At 33.6% G+C, this 22,097-nt stretch overlaps 2 protein-coding genes across 3 annotated transcripts; both read left to right on the top strand.

Moving 5' to 3' along the window:
• The first annotated feature begins 1,445 nt into the window (after window positions 1–1,445).
• LOC132712744 (serine protease inhibitor Cvsi-2-like) lies at window positions 1,446–3,743 on the top strand. Its single transcript, XM_060695172.1, has 3 exons — window positions 1,446–1,563; window positions 2,516–2,653; window positions 3,545–3,743. Exons 1-3 carry the CDS (start codon window positions 1,524–1,526, stop codon window positions 3,634–3,636), a joined length of 270 nt encoding a protein of 89 aa, XP_060551155.1. The 5' UTR covers window positions 1,446–1,523; the 3' UTR covers window positions 3,637–3,743.
• Window positions 3,744–6,500: 2,757 nt separating this feature from the next.
• LOC132712742 (uncharacterized) lies at window positions 6,501–17,800 on the top strand. 2 transcript variants are annotated; one of them, XM_060695169.1, is made up of 4 exons: window positions 6,501–6,653; window positions 15,199–15,449; window positions 16,035–16,184; window positions 16,808–17,800. In XM_060695169.1, the coding sequence occupies exons 2-4, from the start codon at window positions 15,236–15,238 to the stop codon at window positions 17,143–17,145; spliced, it is 702 nt and encodes a 233-aa protein (XP_060551152.1). In that variant the 5' UTR covers window positions 6,501–6,653; window positions 15,199–15,235; the 3' UTR covers window positions 17,146–17,800. The 2 variants fall into 2 exon arrangements, with proteins under 2 accessions (XP_060551152.1, XP_060551151.1); XM_060695168.1 differs by lacking the exon at window positions 6,501–6,653 and adding an exon at window positions 8,306–8,528.
• The last annotated feature ends 4,297 nt before the right edge of the window (window positions 17,801–22,097 follow it).

The following is a 22,097-nucleotide window of genomic DNA, read 5'->3' as shown; positions in this document are numbered from 1 at the left end:
GAATAAAAAAAACAAAAAACAACAAGAAAAAAAAGAAAAAAAAGAAAAGAAAAACCAGCAGCTTTACATGTCACAATAGGAACAAACTGGTGCCAGTCTCAGATAGATATAGAAACCAGTTCAAATCAGATTTTAAATCGTGATGAATCGGTCAGAATGTGGACACTTTATCAGGAGTTGATCCACATCGTTTCCATAATTGTATCAAACGTGAACGAATTACGGTCGAAATGTCATTATTCTATTTATCTTAGGTCATTCAGATTTGTTAAATATTCCTCTAACATTTAGACGTCTAATAACTAAATTATGTTGCCAGATTCATGAAAATATCTAACTTGTTCTCTTTCAGTGTTTTCATAAGACTTTAAAATAAAAAAAATAAAATAAAAGAGACCCAAATTTGAGGTTTAAGGCCTCGAACAATAAAGTACATGTACTTAACCTGCAGCCGCAAATTATAGTTACGAGACACAATTAGTAGACCGTTCCTGTTTCATGATACATGTACTTAAAAAAATGTGACTAACGAAAATTTTTATCGATTATTCAATGTATGGAGGTGAAAAAAAGTGTATTTTAGTAATCTTTACTGTGTGATTCAAGCTAAGTCAAATCTTGCGACGTTAAAAGTGAAAAACACTACTCTTAAGGACACCATATTCATGGCACAAATCATCTCATTGCGTCCAAAAATTAAATGATTAAAATTGCTTTTTGCATATGATATCAAACATTATTTTTTCTGTGAAGATAGAGTGGCACGGAAAGTCGGCACGTACACATCTAAGGATGTATCCTATAATAATCTTATAATGACTGCCGGTGCTGACCGGAATACCTAGCTCGAGGATAAATGTTTACACAGCAATAAAGAAGTTCTGCCGAGTTTCCGCTAAACAGTTATTTGTGGAATCACCATTACGCACTTTTTTCTTATAGAAGCAAATGAACTTATAACTTCATTCATAACGGCGTTATAAGAATATCAGTTTTCATTATTTCTGTTCCGAAAATAATTGGCATGTTATATGCTAGAAAAAGAATCAAACAGTGGCTGTCGGTACAAAATATCTAGATCTCGGGTTACCGCCGTAAACAGTTACCCTCGACATGCTCGAGCTGGATATTCCGGTCTGTACCGGCAGCCGGTGTAGGATTCTTACAATTCTTTATTACGGAACATTACGGTTAATTTAACTTCGTTTACATATATACAATTTAAAGAACATACGCTGTACATAAAAAAGAGAAATTTAGATAGCAATATAACATTTTGTAATTGCATATAAACAAGTCGGAAAGTAACACATTTTTCTGAATCTGACAAATTATAAATTAAAGTCAATACGGGTATTGATACAAATTCAATAAATTAAGTAAAATATTTGTCATACACTGGAACCTCTGTCTCCAGAACCAAATTGTTTTGAACGGCCTTACAAACAAACGTCTGTTCGTCTGGTATTTAAGTCAGTTTATTATTTCGTTAGATTATTCGTCTCTAAAGGATACAAATCACAATGCATCTGTCTGTGGCTTTAGTGCTTCTTGTAGTTGCGGGTATGTTAACAAATTTTAAAGTGTATATAACAATATAAATGATGCATGTAGTTTACAAAATTATTGACTGCATTTTTGGAAAAGATAACCACTTAAAAGCGATATGAAAGAAATGTGTTTATATATTTTGTTTAGAACGAATGGTGCATGCACTAAATAATAGATATAATTTTTTTTAAATTATGTTAGAATTGTAATACTTTTTTCGGGAACTTTATATAATGTTTACGCATAATATGCATGTGCGTTTAATAACAGAGACACTGTTTTAATTTATTTTACAACTCTTTCAAAAATCGTCGAAAGGATTATTGGAATAACGTACTCTGAAAATTCATATTCAGATGCTTGTTCATTGGTTACTTTTTCTATGGGGTTTCATAATTGTGACAACAGGGAACGTGTTTTTATTTTTGGCTATGATACAAAAGAGAATGAACATCAAAACACTCGGCAATCTGATTTATACTAGGGGGCTACGCCCTCTCGTACAAATCAGATAGCCTCGTGTCTCTTTCTATTACTACACTTAAAAATACAGAATGTATTTCAAATACACATTTTAACTCAAACAATGATTTACAATATAAAATTGTACAATGTTGTATAAACTGCATCCAAAACAAAATAAAAAAAGCGGAAATTAGATGATAAGATGAGAAGACCGTGATAGACTTTTTAGTTGCATCGTACTTATTCGTACAACTTCGTCAAATTCCGTATGATTCTCATTCTATATACACTACAATTCTTACACTAGTCATACAACCGACAAAATTTACCATCTTTTTCGTATCGTAGAATAAGAATCATACGGGATTTGACGAAGTTGCCCGAATAAGCACGATGACTTTATACTTAATACTTATTAATGGCTATTTGTACTGAACTGGCATCATTTTGTTTGTTGTTTCACATATTTACATTTTGTATTAAATTACGTTTTTGCCAGGTACGGCCTATTCGGAATTATGTACTAGTACTGACGACTGCAGAAACCATGGCACCACACGCTGTGAACACAACACGCACGTGTTTTGTCTTACCAGTGTTAACCAGTGTGTATGTGCGACTGACTCAGTCACAAACGGTAACTCAAAACTTATTATTTAAATACATTTTGTAATAAAGGAAAAAGGTATAAAACACTAAGGGTCTCCTGAAATAATAATGACAAATCTTTAAGCTTGTTTACATTTACTGGTCAGAAGCCTTAAGCTTAGATCCATTTCAAATTTTGGGCTGACAGGGGGTTAAGGGTCATTATTATGCTAAAATGTGTATATAAATAAGTATAACGTACTATTTCTGATACTTTACCAGAACTTACTAGACATGTACTATTAATAACTAAATAATAAGATCTGTAAGGAGAAACAAGTTATGTTGCTTGAACAGCAAAAATCCCAGTGAAATGTATTATATATACAATACGCAAACAAATTCTAGTTGTTCCCCACACATTTCAAAGAAGTTAATGTATTTAAATGCTTTACATATGTTGTCATTTTATATCATGTGAAGCGTAAGGAAAGTGTAACTAGGCGCATCATTTGTACAACTTCATAATGCATCTTAGACAAATTCATCACAACTCTGAAATAACAATTCGTTCTTTATGTACATAATAACAAAGCCAAAAATAATATTTTACTGCTTGCCCAAATTAATCTTGTGTGTAATATTAGAACATATCATCACCAAAGAATTATCTTTATTAAAGGGATCATTTGAATATTTACAAATTAAATACTTGGATTATTTCAGGACAAAACCAACATAATGGGTTTGCGACAGTCCGCGCAGTCTGATCAGGATTCATGTTGTTCGCTTACCAACCCTATTACAAGTAGAGAAACGGATAGCGAACAGCATGGATCCTGATCAGACTGCGCGGATGCGCAGGCTGGTCTGGATCCATGTTGGTCGCAAACTCATTATGTTGGTTTTGTCGTAACGCGGCTCATTTGGATTATTTCAGGACAAATGTGTGGGAATACTGATGACTGCCCCAGCTGTCACCATGGTGACCGCAGACATTGTGTTGACGGCCACTGTGTTTGCTACAGATAAGTCCAACATCAGCATAGGAATCAAACAATATTCAAATACAACACGCAAAAAGTATAAATATTGAATTGGTATAAAAATAAATCTTATTAAATTGATAGTTCACACCACATGCTTGTTGTTTGTGTAGTCCATTGTCAGGGATGTTGCTGTTTTCATCCGCGCATATATATATATACAGGACTTGGGCAGTTTTTTATAATTCGGGAAGTTTTTTTACATTCAATCCTAAATAGAGGATATTCAAGTTTTTTCTATAAATACATGATTTATTTTCATCGAGTGGTACGAAAATAAATATTTCATGAGTGGCGGTAGCCACGAGTGAAATATGGTAATTTTCATGCCACAAGATGAAAATGAATAATGTATTTATAGAAAAAACTTGAATTTTCTGTTTATTATGTACATTTTTCTCTTTTTTGCGATAAAATTTGAAAAACTTTCCCTTAAATTTTGTGTACTGGTAGAATTTAAAAGAAAGTAGTCCGACAAGACACCAGTGAAAATACGGAAAATATGTTTCACTGCAGTGAAAAATAAATTTTTACATTGAAAATACGGAAAATGAAAATACGCATTTTATTTCATCAATATTTCTCAATATTTCATTTATAAGTATATAATAAACATTTTTATTCGATTACCCTTTATAATAGTCAATCTTTCAATTTGTATTGCTTATCAGCAAGACAAAAATGAGCATAACTTCACTTTAGGTACATTCTTTTCTTAAAAACAAGATATGTTTGTAAAACATGTATGCCCCCATCGGCAGCCAATTTGTCATGTGATCAGATTATTATGACTGACTCTGACCTAGTGAACAAAAAATCAATAATGGTTATCTACTGATAATGACTAGTCACTAGGAAATAGTTATTGTGACCGCAGAGGTTGTGTTCAGCAATTTGATGACAACGTTATTACAAATCTTACAAAATGATATATGCATAGATTTTGTGAATCATGTTGGCCTCATTAATGACAGCCAAGTTGTTATATTACATAAGACCTTCAAATGTGTATACGAAAAGCATTTTAGTTTAATATAAAATTATCAACCAAGGCAACTTGAGTTGTCAAGTTATTGGTCAGAAACCGTCTTTAAGTACAAGGTCAATATAACACTGACCGCCTGACCCCAAAATCAATAGGGGTCATCTCCTGGCCAAGACCAATGCACCTACAAAGTTTGAGGGCCAGCAGCTATGAGCTTGCCAAGTTATTGATCATAAAAAACCGTTTTCACCTACAAGGTTAATATGACCTTGACCTTGAACCCCTTGATCCCAAAATCAATAGGGGTCATCTAATTGTCAAGTCAAATGCACCTACGAAGTTTGAGGGCCAACAGCTCATGGGTTGTCAAGTTATTGATCGTCAACCGTTTTATCTACAAGGTCAATGTGACCTTGACCTTTGACCCCTTGATCCCAAAATCAATTAGGTTCATCTGCTGTTCATGAGCAATCATCATACCAAGTTTGAAGTTCCTAGGCCCAAGCGTTTTTTAGTTATTGATCGGAAACCGTTTTACCTACAATGTCAAGGTGACCTTGACCTTTGACCTCTTGACCCCAAAATAAAAAGGGTTCATTTGCTGGTCACGAAAAATCATCATATCAAGTTTGAAGTTCCTATGCCTAAGCGTACTTTAGTTATTGATCGGAAACCGTTCTTACCTATAAAGTCAATGTGACCTTGACCTTTGACCCTTAACCCCAAAATCAGTAGGGTCATCTACTGGTCATAACCAAGCATCATACCAAGTTTGAAGTTCCTAGGCCCGACGGACCGACGGACTGACCGACAGACAGACAAATGCAAAGCAATATACCCACTCTTCTATGAAGTGGGGTCATAATAAAACAAACATACTTTTTTAATACACATTAAAATGACTTTTAGTTTAACCAAAGAATTAAGTCGCTATAATTTATATTTCTTTAAAACACGATTATTTATATAAAGCACTTGATTTGCAGGCGTTTCTATATAAAAAATTTAACCATTACCATGATTAAATGTTAAATTCTTGACGTTAATGTTATTTGGTAGTTTCGTTTCCTCTTTTTTGGACCTTTTTTAACTTGGTGGTTCCTACTTCAATTCTGTATAATCACCCTTAGGATATTTTGTCTGCTTTTTAAATTTATATTTTGACGTCTGACTCTTTTTCTGATTTCACCATAACCGTAATTAATGTAAAATTCGGCGTAATCCGGTGCTACGGGGCATGAACGGTAACTTGCACTTACCAGTACAGTCCATGAACAGGCTAATTTTTACGTAATGTTGGATACAATTATATGAAATTTATTTACTACTTTTGTTACGATAATAATCATGACAATCTCAAAGATATCTTGTGATTTATAATTTTTATAAAATAAAATAACATTTTTTTTTAATATTCTCTTTGATAATTCTACAAGAAAAAAGTTTTCTTTCTTTTTTTTCCAAATAATATAACAATCATCACATAATATGTGTATCAAAACAAAATGAATTTTGGGTTTAATCAATTATTTTGTGAATTATAAAAAAACATTAATATATAGACTCATGTTATTATATATAAATACTTGTATGTCAATATACACGGTACGGTGGTAGACATTTACAGATGAGTGAATGTAGGAGGCAATCAAACCATATACCTCTTTTACACGTAAATATTGATATAACCACATGTTTAACTATTTTACATTTTACCGAAAGTGTATATACTGTATTATTAATTTTAAAATAAACTTTTGTTTATAGTTAAATGAATCTAAATCGAACAAAATTTGATATCATACGCTTAAGAATTTCTTTATACACTGTCAATAGCTGGAAATTTGATAACTTTACTTTATTTCATTTGTCACGGAGAGCGTTTATTCAATGTTAAAATCAATAGGTCAAAGTTGAACTTGACAAAATATTTGAATAAATGCTTTATAACTGATAAAAGGAGGGTATAAAATGGCGGAATATATGTTTACGTGTGGTGAATAGACGATCTATAACAGGTCAGTTAATTATCTTAACATTAAATTATACATATATAAATATCGTTTGAAAAACACGCAAATAACAATATAATTTTTTATGAATGCTCAGTCAAATATATATCTTATTGTATATTGTCATCTTTAAATTTCGGCTAAAGTATTTATCAGTGCTATATCGAATTCTTTTTCAACGTACTAGTTATAAACCTTATTTAAACAAACTTTATCCGTGTTCATTTTGGCTGATAAGTATGTTTAATTTCCCGGTTTATATTTGTTACTTTAATTAACAACTGATCAAATTTTAGAAAATGCACAATTTTAAACTTTAGACTATAGCTAATTAACTCAATGAAAACAGTCTGATATGATCTTATGATATATACACAGCGATTTACACAAATATTTCTATTTTTTCATTTATTATCTTCCTTTTTTACATAAAGCATGTAAAGAAATGTGTTCTATTTTATTCAATGTATGGCATGCAACTGGTTTTCTTATATATTTTAATGAAGTCTTGACTTGTATCGTATCAAAAAAGACATTATATATTTAGTGGGAACGTATATAATATACATGCATGTTTAAAAAAGGAGTCTGTATACATGTATCAGTATTGATATACAATGATATGAATTAATTTACTGAGCTGTTATTCGAACGATAGTAGCCTCAAATGTTTTCAAAGCCCCCATATCTCTTTAAAAATATCTTCACAGTTATATACCGGACTAGTTCAATATTGTTATAAACTTCATACTTAACTATATCCTGTGTGCAATACGTGTGTTTATAACCCTTACTCTCCACAGGGTATTCATGGTTTTAAGTTGCACTATATTTTTTAAGCAGTATAAATTTGGGTCATCCTACATTTTCGTTTTGTGGTAGCAATTCTATTTTGCGTTTTTTATAATTAAATTACATTAAATTTTGAAATTTCCACCTGCTCGTGTTCGCGCAGCTCGGCTTTAAATAAAAAAACACTTATAAATATTCAAATAATTTAAGAACTATGAATGAATGAATGAATGAATGAATGAATGAATGAATGAATGGAGGAAGGAAGGAAGGAAGGAAGGAAGGAAGGAAGGAAGGAAAGGAGGGACGGACGGACTGAATGACGAACAAACGAACTACTTTTAAATCTTATATTCTAACAATTATACATATTGCTCCAGATATTGACCAATATATGCTGTCAGAAAGTATATTTTATTCACATTCAAAGTATATTTTTATTTTGAACAGGACACATCTAATAGTATATAATGAGGCGCTTAAGATATTAAAATACCATTCTATTTATCTAAAATATCTGATCGAATATCTATAATTACAGATGGAATATCAAAATATATTTAAATCATGCAATGTGCATAATAGATTACCCGATTACTATTACACTACGAACGGGACCTAGTACGCATCTAGTTAAATATCATTAAGGTATCTCATCAAGTACAGTTCGTCCAACTTCGGTAATTTTCGTTACTTTCCGTGACTATTGTAATAATCACTGCTGTCGATGACTATACACTGTTTTTCGTGTTAACGAAAAGTAACGAATTTCATTCGACACTAAACGGCCAATTACCAATGATTGTAATACCTAAACTAAATAAAAATATTAAATAATTTACTTGTCCAAAGTGAGCTAAATGTTGATGGAATATACAATTAACAAAACGGAATAATAATGATGTAACTTTGTAAACATAAATTATGATAGATATAGTTTTAAAATTCAACTGGTTAAAATGGACTGGATTATTATAAATTTGGAAGTTTCAATTTAGGAGGAATAAAAAAAAACAAACAAACAAAAAACAACAAACAAACAAATAAAAAACACACGGAAATGCAGGCGGCAAGAGAATGGATAGAGGAGTAAGTGAAGTTATGTTTGCATTTTTCCCGATTATTTACTTAAAGAACAAGTCTGTAATGACACATCTGAAATAAATACATTTCATAATTAACATATACGAGGGGCATATTTTAATTGGTGGCTACGGCAGGGCGTTTTTTAATAAGTCATACCTGTGAACAATGATTAGTAGAGTCCTTCAAATTATTTACAATGGACCTCTACAAACTTTTCCAGCATTAGAATCCATTCCGGAAAAGCATTTTTTTATACTGCTCTTTGGGTATTCACTGGTAGAGAGCGCTTCCGGCGACACTACGGGTTTCGAAGCGGCGACCGTGAAGGCAAGATTTGTTGTATGGATTTAACCAAAAGTCACAAGGAGAGAGCTCAGGATGTTAAGGGAAATGTAGCAAAACCTCAATATGGTTACGGTAAAATAATCCAGTGACGCTAGCCTTCTCAGGCACTGTAACACCGCACTTTGGGGTCAAAGGCACTTTGGGGTCCGGCCCCAAAGTGCGTTACACTTCGGATCGCACTTTGGGGTCCAACGCACATACTGAGACTGACTTATTTACAATCTGCGACATTGAAATATTTGAGGTGGAGTTCAAGATGACAGTCGATTTTTTTCCCAAAGAACTATAAATATACTCTGTTGCAATGTTCTGGTGAAATATCAAGTTTCTCGATCGGATTATAGATTTTGATTTTTACAAATACATTATTAAGCTTATCAACAAAATTAAGTTTTTTTGTAAGCTTCGTAACAACCGTTCGCCAGAGGTTTTTTTAATGGGAAATCTTTCATACTTCTTTAGAAAAGGCAAACATGAATTTTATAATGTTTAAATAATGGTATCAGAGAAATGTAAGATGTTTGTTAACTGAATAAACTAGTGATTAATGTGAAATAATTTGTCATAAAAGTAGCAAAATGTAAATAATGTAGTACTGCACTTCCATATAAAATACTAATTCACTATGACTGTACTTATTGCCAAAAAGCAACAGATGAAAAAGGTTGTTCAGGTAATTGGCCAATGATAACTTTTTAGATACTATAGAAGTACACCAAAATAAACAAGAACCGGTTGAACCGGGTGATGCTCCCCGAGAAGGTTCTGGACACAGGAAAGTAAAAAAAAATGAACAAAGGGCAAAAACTCCAAAATTAGGCAAAGCCGAGTTATGTTTTTTTGCACTGCACTTCTATTCAATGAGATCTATCTATCTATAAAGTTTCCTGATGACACCAGAGTTATGTCCCGGGTAAAATTCAAAGTGTAAAAATGAACAAAGGGCAATAACTCCAAAATTAGACCAGGCTTTGTTTAGGTTCTTTAAGTATTACAGTTCTATCCAATTATATCTAGCTACCTACAAAGTTTCAAGTTGATATCTCCAATAGTTTTAAAGTTATGTCCCGGACAAAAGTCAAAAAGTAAAAATAAACAAAGGGCAATTACTTCAAAATAAGGCAAGGCAGAGTAATGATTTTTAAGCATTGCACTTCTACCCAATGAGACCTATCTATCTACAAAGTTTCATGTTGATATCTCTTATAATTTTAGAGTAATGTCCCGGACAAAGTTCAAAGTGTCAAAATGAACAAAGGGCAATAACTCCAAAAGTAGGCAAGGCAGTGTTACAGTTCTTGTGCACTGCAAACTGACTCAATGAGATCTATCTACCTACAAAGTTTCAGGTTGATACCTTTTATAGTTTTAGAGTTATGTCCCGGACAAAGTTCAAAGTGTAAAATTAACAAAGGGGGATAATAAAAAAAATAGGCAAGGCAGAGTTACGGTTCTTGTGCACTGCACACCTACTCAATGAGATCTATCTGCCTACAAAGTTTCATGTTGATACCTCTTATACTTTTAGAGTTATGTCCCGGACAATTTTCAAAGTGTAAAAAAAACAAAGGAGGATAATTCAAAAATTAGGCAAGGCAGAGTTAGGGTTCTTGTTCACTGCATACCTACTCAATGAGATCTATCTACCTACAAAGTTTCATGTTGATACCTCTTATACTTTAAGAGTTATGTCCTGGACAAAGTTCAAAGTGTAAAATAAACAAAGGGGGATAATTCAAAAATTAGGCAAGGCAGAGTTACGGTTCTTGTACACTGCACACCTACTCAATGAGATCTATCTACCTACAAAGTTTCATGTTGATACCTCTTATACTTTAAGAGTTATGTCCCGGACAAAGTTCAAAGTGTAAAATAAACAAAGGGGGATTATTCAAAAATTAGGCAAGGCAGAGTTACGGTTCTTGTGCACTGCACATCTACTCAATGAGATCTATCTACCTACAAAGTTTCATGTTGATACCTCTTATACTTTAAGAGTTATGTCCCGGACAAAGTTCAAAGTGTAAAATAAACAAAGGGGGATAATTCAAAAATTAGGCAAGGCAGAGTTACGGTTCTTGTGCACTGCACACCTACTCAATGAGATCTATCTACCTACAAAGTTTCATGTTGATATCTCTTATACATTTAGAGTTATGTCCCGGACAAAGTTCAAAGTATAAAAATAAACAAAGGGGAATAATTCAAAAATTAGGCAAGGCAGAGTTACGGTTCTTGTGCACTGCACACCTACTCAATGAGATCTATCTACCTACAAAGTTTCATGTTGATACCTCTTGTTGTTTCAAAGTTATGTCCCGGACAAGAAAAGGGGACGGACGGACGGACGGACGACGGACGGACGGACGGACGGACAAGGCGGCGACTATATGCTCCCCCGAAAATTTTCGGGGAGCATAAAAAGCTTTTAAGAAATACAAATTAAAGCATAATGGGCCTTTAAAACCTTAATTTTTAATCATTTGTTTAAGTTCCGCTCTTTATGTGTGACTACTAAAATAGTTTAACTGCCTTTACTTAAGGCTGCATCTACACCTAGTCAAGTTTCTTAAATGTCACACTTAGATAAGCTAAATAAATGACCCTTCAACATTTTATCTGGCACAATTTTTTTACTGAAAAGTGTTATTTAGATTTCCCAGGATTTATATCTTTGTCTTTGCTAAGAATATAATATTTCTGTAAATATGTAAATAAGAAAATCGGGGAAATGATGCAATTATATAAAAGAAATGAGGCTAATGAAAGGTGTACATTCATTTAAAATAAATGGAAAATGTGAGAAAAACTATTTTGAGCTTATTAATTGATACAAATTCTTTACTTGATGAAAGTTCTTCACTTACTGATCAAGATCATCTAAATTCCATATTGATTCTACTATAATTCAGGGCACATGTTTTGCGTATATTTAATATTATGTTTTATTGTTGTGCTTCCGATCCTTCAAGATCGTTCAGCACGACATTATTGTTGTGCTTGTGGTAATTTAATTCTTTCTATTCGGCTATTCTATTTTCTTGCTGGGTGGTTCCAGAATTCCTCACTTGAATACTGTTGAATCACCCTTAGGATAGTGGCCTGCATTTTTTATTTGTCTTTTGACGTCTTATCTGTTATATGCAGGATTTATAACTTCTGATTCACTTTCAAAATTCCATTTTATTTAGTTCCGCCATTTGTTTTCTCGTTTAGGGCACACGCATGTTTTTACTTGGGGACCATATGCCGCTTTTCATGGAATGGCACTTACGTTTCACATTGAAGGTTTCATGATTACCGCCATATGAACACATCTGTGGATGTTTATAAATTCAAAATTGTACCAGTTCATGTTAAATGTTGAATTCTGCTTAAGCCGGTGCTAGGGGGCTTGGACGGTAACTTGAATTTTTCCCTACCGTCCATGAACAGGCTCAATCAAACCGAGCCTGCAACATTTTCAATTGTACCGTGTTGGACTTTCTTAAGGGATTCTTATTTTCTCTTTGTTAACACCTTGACTTTTGTTTACCATTGGCTTTGACTCAAAACATAATGAAAATTCATTTTTATTGATTGACTTTTTATGACCCCAAAGTGCGGTCGTTTGTCTAAAGTTAAAAATGCATATGTACCTGTTTAACGCACTTTGGGGGGTCAAAATTGGACCCCAAAGTGCGTAACGCACTCTGGGGTCGGACCCCAAAGTGCGTTTGACCCCAAAGTGCGGTGTTACAAGGCACAACGACACGGGCCACTATTCCATCACTGTAAAAAGATAGAGCGTACATAGCTCTTATAACGCTTCTGCTACGTCGATCTTTGAACCTAGTCAATATGGCCGAGACTTTTTCAACCCGCTTCCCTTTCTGTTCAAAAGTTAGCAAATGCGGGGTCCAACGGGCACACACTTTCCATAACTTAAACTTTTCTTTCAAGATGGAAAACACATATGGCACACTAAGGCTCGATGTGCCACTTATTTCATCCATGGTATATCTTGCTATGGCTTTGACAGTGCTGATGTCTTTTTCAGAGGTAGTGGAAATCGGCCTCTTAGGGCGGGGATCATACTTAACATTAGTTTAAACTTCCCTAAACATTGACACCCACCTGACAAGTGTACGATATGTAAGGGCATTTTCTCCATAAACTAAATCTAGATTAGTTTTTTTATTTTATTTCTGACTCGCATTTACCCAATAATTCATGAATTTAGCATTAATCTCTTTGCTCCTCTCCCAAATCTCTATGTAACACAGCCATGTTTACAACCAGTTTACAAAACCACATGTATTTAAATGATCTGCTAAAATGTTATTGCACGTGCAAATCGTGCAAAAATAGACTGTTGGCAAGAAAAAAAATCTTTCCTACTATTTATTATAGAAGTACTTTCACGTGCAAATCATGGTTAAATTGAGTTGTTGCCATTTATTAGAATATGCTCATTGTACAAATATGTATATTCCACAGCAAAAAGTTAACATATTAATAATACATGTCCACCTCACACTGTCCTGTGTCTTTCAATTGTTTTTGCAGCGATAATAAACAAGACAGATATAGTTTTTGAACAAGAAAAAAAAACAGAAAGAAAAAAAGAAAGAAAGAAAAAGAAAAACATATCAATGCCAGTTGTTAAATTATTCTCATTTAAAACAATGCTCAAACTGAAAATAAGCTTGAAAGGGAGCGATATGTTTAAAATTTGATTTGACCAATTTAAAAGAAAACCACCGAAACTGTGTACTATTTCCTTTACCCGCCGTTCACACATAGACGCCTCTTCTACTACCCGAAAACGTAGCCGATCGTGCCAAGTCGCAGGAGAAACGTACTTGAGTCTACATAAGCGCAGTATGATCGCAGTAGCGTATTCATCATCGGAAAGCTCTACGCTCTCGCCAACGTGCTCAAAACAAACGTAGCGAGATCGTGGCCAACAAGAATCGGGGTAAAGTCGTAAAAAGAGCGTGGTAGAAGCGCAGTAATCGTACAAGCAGCGCGGAAGCATCGTGGATAGTTCTTCATGATCGTAGTAAAAGCGCAGTAAAAGCGTCGTACAGTCGGGAACATACCCAGTACGCTTCTACAACGTTCCCACTATGTTCTGACTACGTTCCCACTACGATCTCTCTACGTTCATGACGATCAAACGAAGACCTACCATGACCTTACGACGATCACACCACGACCTGTCAGGTAGCAGTTTGTTTCTATAGCGCTGCTATTTGACCAATCATAATCTTCCAACTACATTGATAGGGCGGCACTTTACTTGACGATCATTTGCAGCTTCGCCTGTTAACAATCTGTGCAATTTCAATTTCAACCAATATTTGTTCTTGCTGAAGTACAGCCAGATGAATCAGATCAGCATTAATAAATCCACACAGTGCTGCGACTTTAAAACGATCATGCCGATCAAGCCACGATCTGAAAATGTATTGGATCGGAGCCGATCGTCGTCGAAATCGAGCAATTTGGCAAATTTTGGTCTCCATTACGACTGTACTACGATGTTCCCACGTCCAACGCGCTGCTGACACGCTTCTACTACGATGTTATGCTGACCGATGCCGACCAGCGGCCGCGTTTACTGCGTTTATACTACGCTGCCGCTACGACATTCAAGCTCGCACTACGACGCTACGCAGACCTAGAAGACTGTACGACGATATCGCTACGACGGTGCCGATCATATTACGCTTTTAGTACGCTTCTAGTACGATTTAGGCGATGATATATTTACCTTGGGTTCAAAAATTATTTTTCATTTAAAATATATTCATACTGAAATTCCATCTTAGATAGACCTGAAATGAAACAGGAGAAGAGAAAGTACTACAAAAGCAAAAGAAACTATCCTCATAGGGACTTCTCGGGATTTAAGCTATGGTGTAAATATACTATGACAGACACTTGACTTGTAAAGGGACAAAACTAGGACAACTTTAAACACTATAATATGACATGATTATCTCCCTTGTAATAAAAAAGCATTAAATTAGATTCAAAGTCAATTCATACATATATCTTTCCTGTTCATTATTCAGTTCGAGTAATGTTGTGTGTTGTATCAGACCCAAAACGGGATGGTTTAAAATGACTTTTTGATTGGCCACTACAGTTCGGTTTAAGCCTTCCCATCAGTTTCAAATCGGAGGTTTATTTTTGAGTCACGTTTGAGCTCAACGAAGATCAAGTGTTGTTAGAATAAAAATCACCATATTTTAAACGGATTTAGTAAACTATTTATATGTAATTTAAACCTTCAATTTTAAGAAATTAATTAAAATATACCGTTTCTGTACAATTGCAGGCGTTTAGGGATCATCACTCTTCAAGTACCTTGCAAGATGTGTTCTTGTCAGCACAAAATCCACTGGAGCGTGGTCGCCATCATCGTGAATGTTATTTGTCTAGTTATGTCGACCACTGGTATAGCTACCGATAACTGGGCAGTCAAGACAGAACATGGTTACACGATTCACTCGGGGTTGTTCCAAGCGTGTACCAAACTGAATGACACATGCTACGATACACATACTTACTTTGATGCGCATAAATACGGTATGGTGATGTCTTTAAACCTAATAGTTAAAGTTATATAGATGTAGTTTTATAATACTGCACCTTTGTAACGCCGTTTTTCATTGGATAACCGTGACATTTGTATAATCTATATAAACGGCTGTAGATGATTAATGAAGTGATTTCATTTTTACTCTAATAAAAGAAGTTTGCAGTATCATAAATTCGTTATGAAGTATTTTGATAGGTTATTTGGCCGTATATTACAGTTTATTTATAATATAACTCTTGCCCGACACACTGGGTTATATATGCAAAAAACGTTTTGATTAGGCCATATAACCTAATCATGAAAATCTTTATGACTGAGAATATAAAAATAATTATCAGTTTGCTGTAATTGCCTGTTTGTTGCTACAACTACTGGAGGGCTTCCTTTTAAATAAAATTTCGAATACATGTACTTACTAAGTAAGTGTTTATTAAGTCAGTATTTATTCCATTAAATCTCTGCACCGGGCCAGACAGTTTTAATTGCATCAAGGCTGACTAGCAAACGCTAACCTATACTAGATATTTGACTATTTTATTATTGAATGATATTCTATCCTTATTTTCTTACAGAAAAGGGACTGATTACAGCCAGTGCTATACTAAATGTATTTTCGTTGATCGGTTTCTATTTGTTCTTCGCTCTATCTGTGTTCTTCCTATGTGGCTTGTACGAGGAGAAGAAACTGGCAGCCGGAGCTGTGATTACATCATACGTTTCTGGTAACTATTTTTAACTTTTTTTATAGACATTCAACTTTTAGTGTGTTTGTTTAAATAACGTTTATGTGCCCGAAAATGTCTTAACTATTATAGCAGGGCACTTCTTGTCATGGTAATGAAAGACGTCCGTTTTTTTTTTTTTTTTTTTTTTTTTTTTTTCGTTTTTTTTTTTGTTGCTGTTGTTTCTTTTAGACCTCAAAAGGTAGTTTCTAATTTACATTTGAGTGTAAAACGTCTGGAAAATTCAAATTTGAAAGCGACTATTCCTTATTTAATACTTTTTACACTCAAATGTACATTTGATTTTATGAATACAATTATACGTTGTTTATGTAGTAGAGAATTAAATTGTGTTTGAAGTCCATATCCGAAGATTGACGGAAAGAGCCGAAAGATTGCAATTACCGTAATGAATAAAGTTATAAATTCATACGTTTCTGTAAGAAAAATGCAATTTATTTTTTTTTTTTCATTATTCTTTCAATATGAAAATATCTGTATTCGTTATTTTCTTTCAAACTACGGCTGTCCGGTAACAGTCTTGCATATGATACTAGCACTGTTTGAATGCAGCTTTTGTCTTATATAACATGTATGTTATCCCTGGGATTTGTTTATTTCAGGACTGTTTGCAATTATCGGAATAGTGCTGTTTGCTGTTAGTATCAAAAGATTATCATTCTCTTTGAGTTGGTCGTTTATTCTCGCCGTCATGGGCTTTGTCATCAACATTGCTGCAGGTGTCCTTATGTGTGTCGGCAGAAATATCAGCACGTTGAAACGTATAAAAAAGAAAAAGACTCCGGCAAACGAACATCCTGTCGAAGAAATGCAAATGGAAGAAACTGACACTGACCGGAAGAAGATTTGGTCGTCACGTGAGGAGCCGGAAGTCAGTGCAAACGAACCTAGTACGACTAGAAAAATGAAACTATCGCCTAGTGCAAGTAGTTTTGGATGATATATGATTTGAAAATCAAACAAAACTTTTTAATTAGTGCAAAGTGACCGTTTATTTATTTTATAGAACAAAATGTTTTCAGTTTTAATTTACCGTTTGTGGATGTTTCAATTCTTTTTGTGATAATTGCTGCGCGTAGAGATCTACGATATGTTATTGAAATATGGTATAGACAGTTTCATGACGTGGGGCAACTTGAAAAGTACCCGAAATTTATAGCAATAGTTAGATCCGTGTGTGTTACTTATTCTAACTTGAATATTAAAGATAATGTTATCACAATTAATATAATTATGCTTGATAAAGAATGTCAAGAATGAATAAGACTCACTAAAGATAATTCTCATCCATATAATGGTTTTTGATTGACAATGATGTAAATGACCTAGTATTATTAACATATATAATGATACGATAGGATACCGACTTGACATACACGAGAACAATGTTTCTACACGTTAAACGTAATATGCCGTCCAAACGTTATTACAAATTATCTTTTAATTTCTATTTATAGTTACAACTTGTTGTTGTTGTTGTTTTTCTTATCTATATTTATCTATTTTACAGATAAATTTTATTTATTGCTGTACTGTTCCGTATTTGTCGTCACACATTTGTTTTTGTTGTTCTGATAAAATGTTAAATGATTGTATATCGATTGTTTGTTATAACTATGACATATCGCTTCTTGTTACTATCAATATGTCGATCATTATTTACACAATTTATACATCAAAGTAAAATATGTTTTGACGATAAACATTGTGGGTGTATCGCATGAAAATATCTTGTTCCACTGCATTTTGGTTGCAAGCAAGTTTGATTGCAAATTTATTCCTATTATTTTTAATCATGTGGTCGAGTCATATCATGTTTTCACATCTGCAATAATCATTTTCAAGCAAAGTAAAAAGAAAGGGAAAAAATCAAGATCCTGTTTAATTAGTATTACATTAAATCAGATGTAAAATCTTACAATGTAAATATATGACGTATATGTGCCATGCGCACATTGAATTGTGAAGAACATCTTCCAAACATGCTCGCAGTATGTGGCTGCCTTACCATGCCGTACTTGCTTTATTTATTACTTAATTTATATTAAAACATAAATTCAGGCCTAAGTTGTGCGTATACGGCCCATCCCACAACCCGCCATTTTACAAATCAAAACACATTGTCTTCAAAACAGACATCGTCGGTTACTCACGGTATATTCCGTATATACTACATTATCTAGAGTGGGTAACCGACGATGCAAAACAGAGTAAGCCAGTTTCTTAAAGTCCATTGGGCTGTTTAAGTCTATAAAGCATTTCTACTAAATGTTCGTGACGTCTTACGGTACAAGTGTTTTTACACTTATGGCTGAGTGGTTGCCTTGATACAGAAAGAACAAATCGCCAGTCGAAACAAAAACATGATCATGCCATGCGGAAATCTAACGGACATATTTCTTGGGTTAGGGCCTTGAGCCTTATATTGTGCAAAGAAGACCCTCTAAACTTGTACAAAATCGAACCCGCATTGAATCAGAGAAATGGTATTGAAACGGTTGGCTCTGGAAAATGGTTTATTTTCCGAAATACTATACAATTTATATCCAGATAGAACAAATCCTGGTCCAAAACAACGGCCATGTCATGCGGAAATCTCCCGGACATATTTCTTTGGTTAGGGCTTTGGCATTTATATTTATATTTTGACGATAATTTATGCAATTTATATACAAAATGGTTTTTTTTATACACTTTATATGCAGAAATAACAAACCGTCCTTCCAAAAAGCAACAATTTTACTGGGACTTCTTGCTGATACCTTTCTTGCGGTACAGCTTTGAGCCTTATATTGCTGTGGAGAAGATTATCTAAACTTATATAATCAAGGATTCAGGCACCAGAATTACAGCCACCGTTTATCCAATTGTAATTGTAAGAGGCGATCAAATGGCTTCGAATTACAGGAGAGTATGCATATCTTGGCTCTAGCAGGTGAGGCGGTTTTAACCCATGGTGTTGCAAATGGACCGTCTTGCAAATGCGTATGCACGGTTATAATCTTAAGTGTCCAGCAGGTTGTCCATGAAACAACAGAGTATTCTACATGCCAGTATAATTAATTCGATGATCAGCCAAATAAAAATAGAAGCATGTTTTACGATCATAAGCCTACCGTCGCCGGCAGGACACTAATTAGTCGCCTGTATCAATTTCTCAAAAAACGAAAGCATTTCATATAATGGTCAAGTCAAAAAAAAAACTAAGGTGTAAAATGAAATTTGCAGTCAATAAAATACATAAACAATAAGGAAACCCCTCGATACCTCTAATCTACCGATCTCTATATTTAAATTCCTAATTTTCTTTTTGTCGCCTTACAAATAGCTCTCGGGCGCTGTTTTGAAAGATATGATTCACTCTTCCAAGAAAAAATCCCTGAAATACTAAGATCAAAACAACACAGAATTGTTTTTCCCAACAAACATAGGGCGCTTTATTGTAACAGTAACCATTTAAAATTATGAAACGATGATATTTAAATTACCTCACCACTCATTGACGATAGTATTGCCAGTGATGTAATACTTCTATTTGCAGCTCAGATTACATTCTAGATATGTAAAGGTAATTTTTTTTCATAAATCGAAATGGAGAACGATTTTTTTTTCGTTCTGGATGCATGTTAGCAAGTAAAATCTAAATGTGCAAAATAAGTGTGAAATTGCCGTCGTGTGAATTATCGTTTTCGGATATATTTCTGATCTTAACCACTTTGACATGAGATGTTGCTAACTAAAAAAGTGTTGAAAATACATAAAACGGTGAACCCGGGTACTACCTCTTATATGAAATCGTCGCACTGGGTATAACTTGAAAGTATTGTAGAGATATATCAAAAATATACAATAGTAGTGCGTTTTATTTTTCTCTATTGCATAGTGTTACAAATTTTGAAATAATGAAAGTTTGTAACGTCATTTTTCATTGGACAATCGTAACGAACACATATACTGCAAATATTTGTTAATTCATTACGCAACATTAAAGCTGGATTCTTTATGAAGAATTTTGAAGTTTATATAACCATGTATGAATAATTAAACCTCGCCTAGGGACTCGGGTCATATATGATTACCACCATATACATGTAAACTGTATGTAATAAAGTCTTGTAACAGGTTATATTATTGACAGGTTATATGGCCCTATATAAACAGTTGTTTGTATAAATTGAATAACCCGAGCAGCTAGATTTGACAATGTGTGTTTAACATACAGTCTGCTTTTGATAGCATGTTTGTTAGATTTTAAAGATATGCTTCCAATTACAAGCACCCCTATAATCAATCAGATTACCGGGTGTTTTGATGTTCTTTCCCCTTTGTATCATTGGCAAAAATATAAACACGTTCACTCTTGTCACAATATGAAGAAACCCCAGTAAAAATTAAAAATGTTGAATATGATTTTTTTCCATCGTTATCCCTTTCTCTGTCGTCACAATAAGTAAACCCATGAAAACATGAGCCAATCAATGGGTATGCTCTGGAGTGCGGGTAACGAATACCTGCACTCCAGTTAATGCACTGTGTCGTTTTGTCATCTCAAATCTATTCTACGCCCCCTTGTACAAATCAGATAGCCTCGTGTTTTGATGCTTTTTTTGTTAATTGCTTTGCAAGGCTCTACGCATTTATGCGTAAAACATAGACGAACTGTTGGTATAATATGACGTAAAGTACAGGTTATATATAAGTACGGCATCAGTGGGTATCCCTGATATATCGTGCAGACGACAGAAGCTGATCTATAGCGCTGGTATGTTACTATTTTATACACTTCGATTTTATTTATTTTATTTAAATTATTTATTTTCTGTCATTGCTTTTAAAATCTCATTATTGAGTTATAAATTTTGTCTGAAATAACGAGATCACTTAAAATTGTAAATAAAAATTAAAATGATAAGAATGGATTTAATAGTGAAATTGTATAGGATTATGGGTAAATCTTTTTTGGATATGTCAATACTGGTTAAGAGATAAATAGATGTTTTCATTTATATATTTCCAGGAGATTTATATTTTTCTCCTAAACATATTCCAATATCAACTGTTGGTCAAACACCATTTTAAGAGTCAATAAGTTAATTTAGCTGAACTAGACAATGAAAAAAATGAGCATAATGTCAATTAAAAGTTGTTGATCCATCGTTATACTTTGACGGGTAAAATAATCAAGCGTTTTTAAACGAAACAAATGTAAATAGGAACGTGTGTATTTAAGCCTCAAGCGTTGTAACAGAACAAAGGTAAAGACGCTTGTAAATTTAAGATTCAAGCGTTGTAACGAAACAAAGGTAGAAAGACGTTTGTGAATGTAAGCCTCAAGCGTTGTAACGGAACAAAGGTACAATGACGCTTGTAAATTTAAGATTCAAGCATTGTTACGGAACAAAGGTAGAAAGACGTTTGTGAATGTAAGCCTAAAAAGTTAAAAGGGAAAGAATGTAAATACGCATATATATATTTAAGCCTCAAGCGTTATAAAAGAACTAATTTTGGAAGTTACTTGTTTTTTTATCCTCAAGCGTTGTAGGAGAAAAGGGACTGGAACATATGCTAGCCCCAAGATTTATAACTGAGAAAATGTAGAAAAAAGCTTGTTTAGAAACAAAGGTACAAATGTAAATTTAAATACATTGTATTATCTTGCATATGTTAGCCTTAAGCGTTATGTGAATATAAAAAATGTCTTGTTTTATTTGACATTTTTTGAAGAAAAAAAACTATTTTTTAATACATGACAAGCTTAGATTAAATCAAGGCTTGTGATATAGATGTACTTTAAACCTTTGGCAGTTTTTTGCTGCAAGTTTAATCTTGGTGTCTATCAAAAATTTAAAAATAAAAGTTTTGACACTTGGGTTTTTTTAACTATTTAAAGTA

The sequence above is a fragment of the Ruditapes philippinarum genome, unplaced genomic scaffold (genome assembly GCF_026571515.1).
Source record: "Ruditapes philippinarum isolate M1 unplaced genomic scaffold, ASM2657151v2 ctg5440_1_1_1_1, whole genome shotgun sequence".
Classification (NCBI taxonomy): Eukaryota; Metazoa; Mollusca; class Bivalvia; order Venerida; family Veneridae; genus Ruditapes; species Ruditapes philippinarum.
Note: the sequence above shows the minus strand (reverse complement) of the source record. Positions and strands in the feature narration are given on the sequence as shown.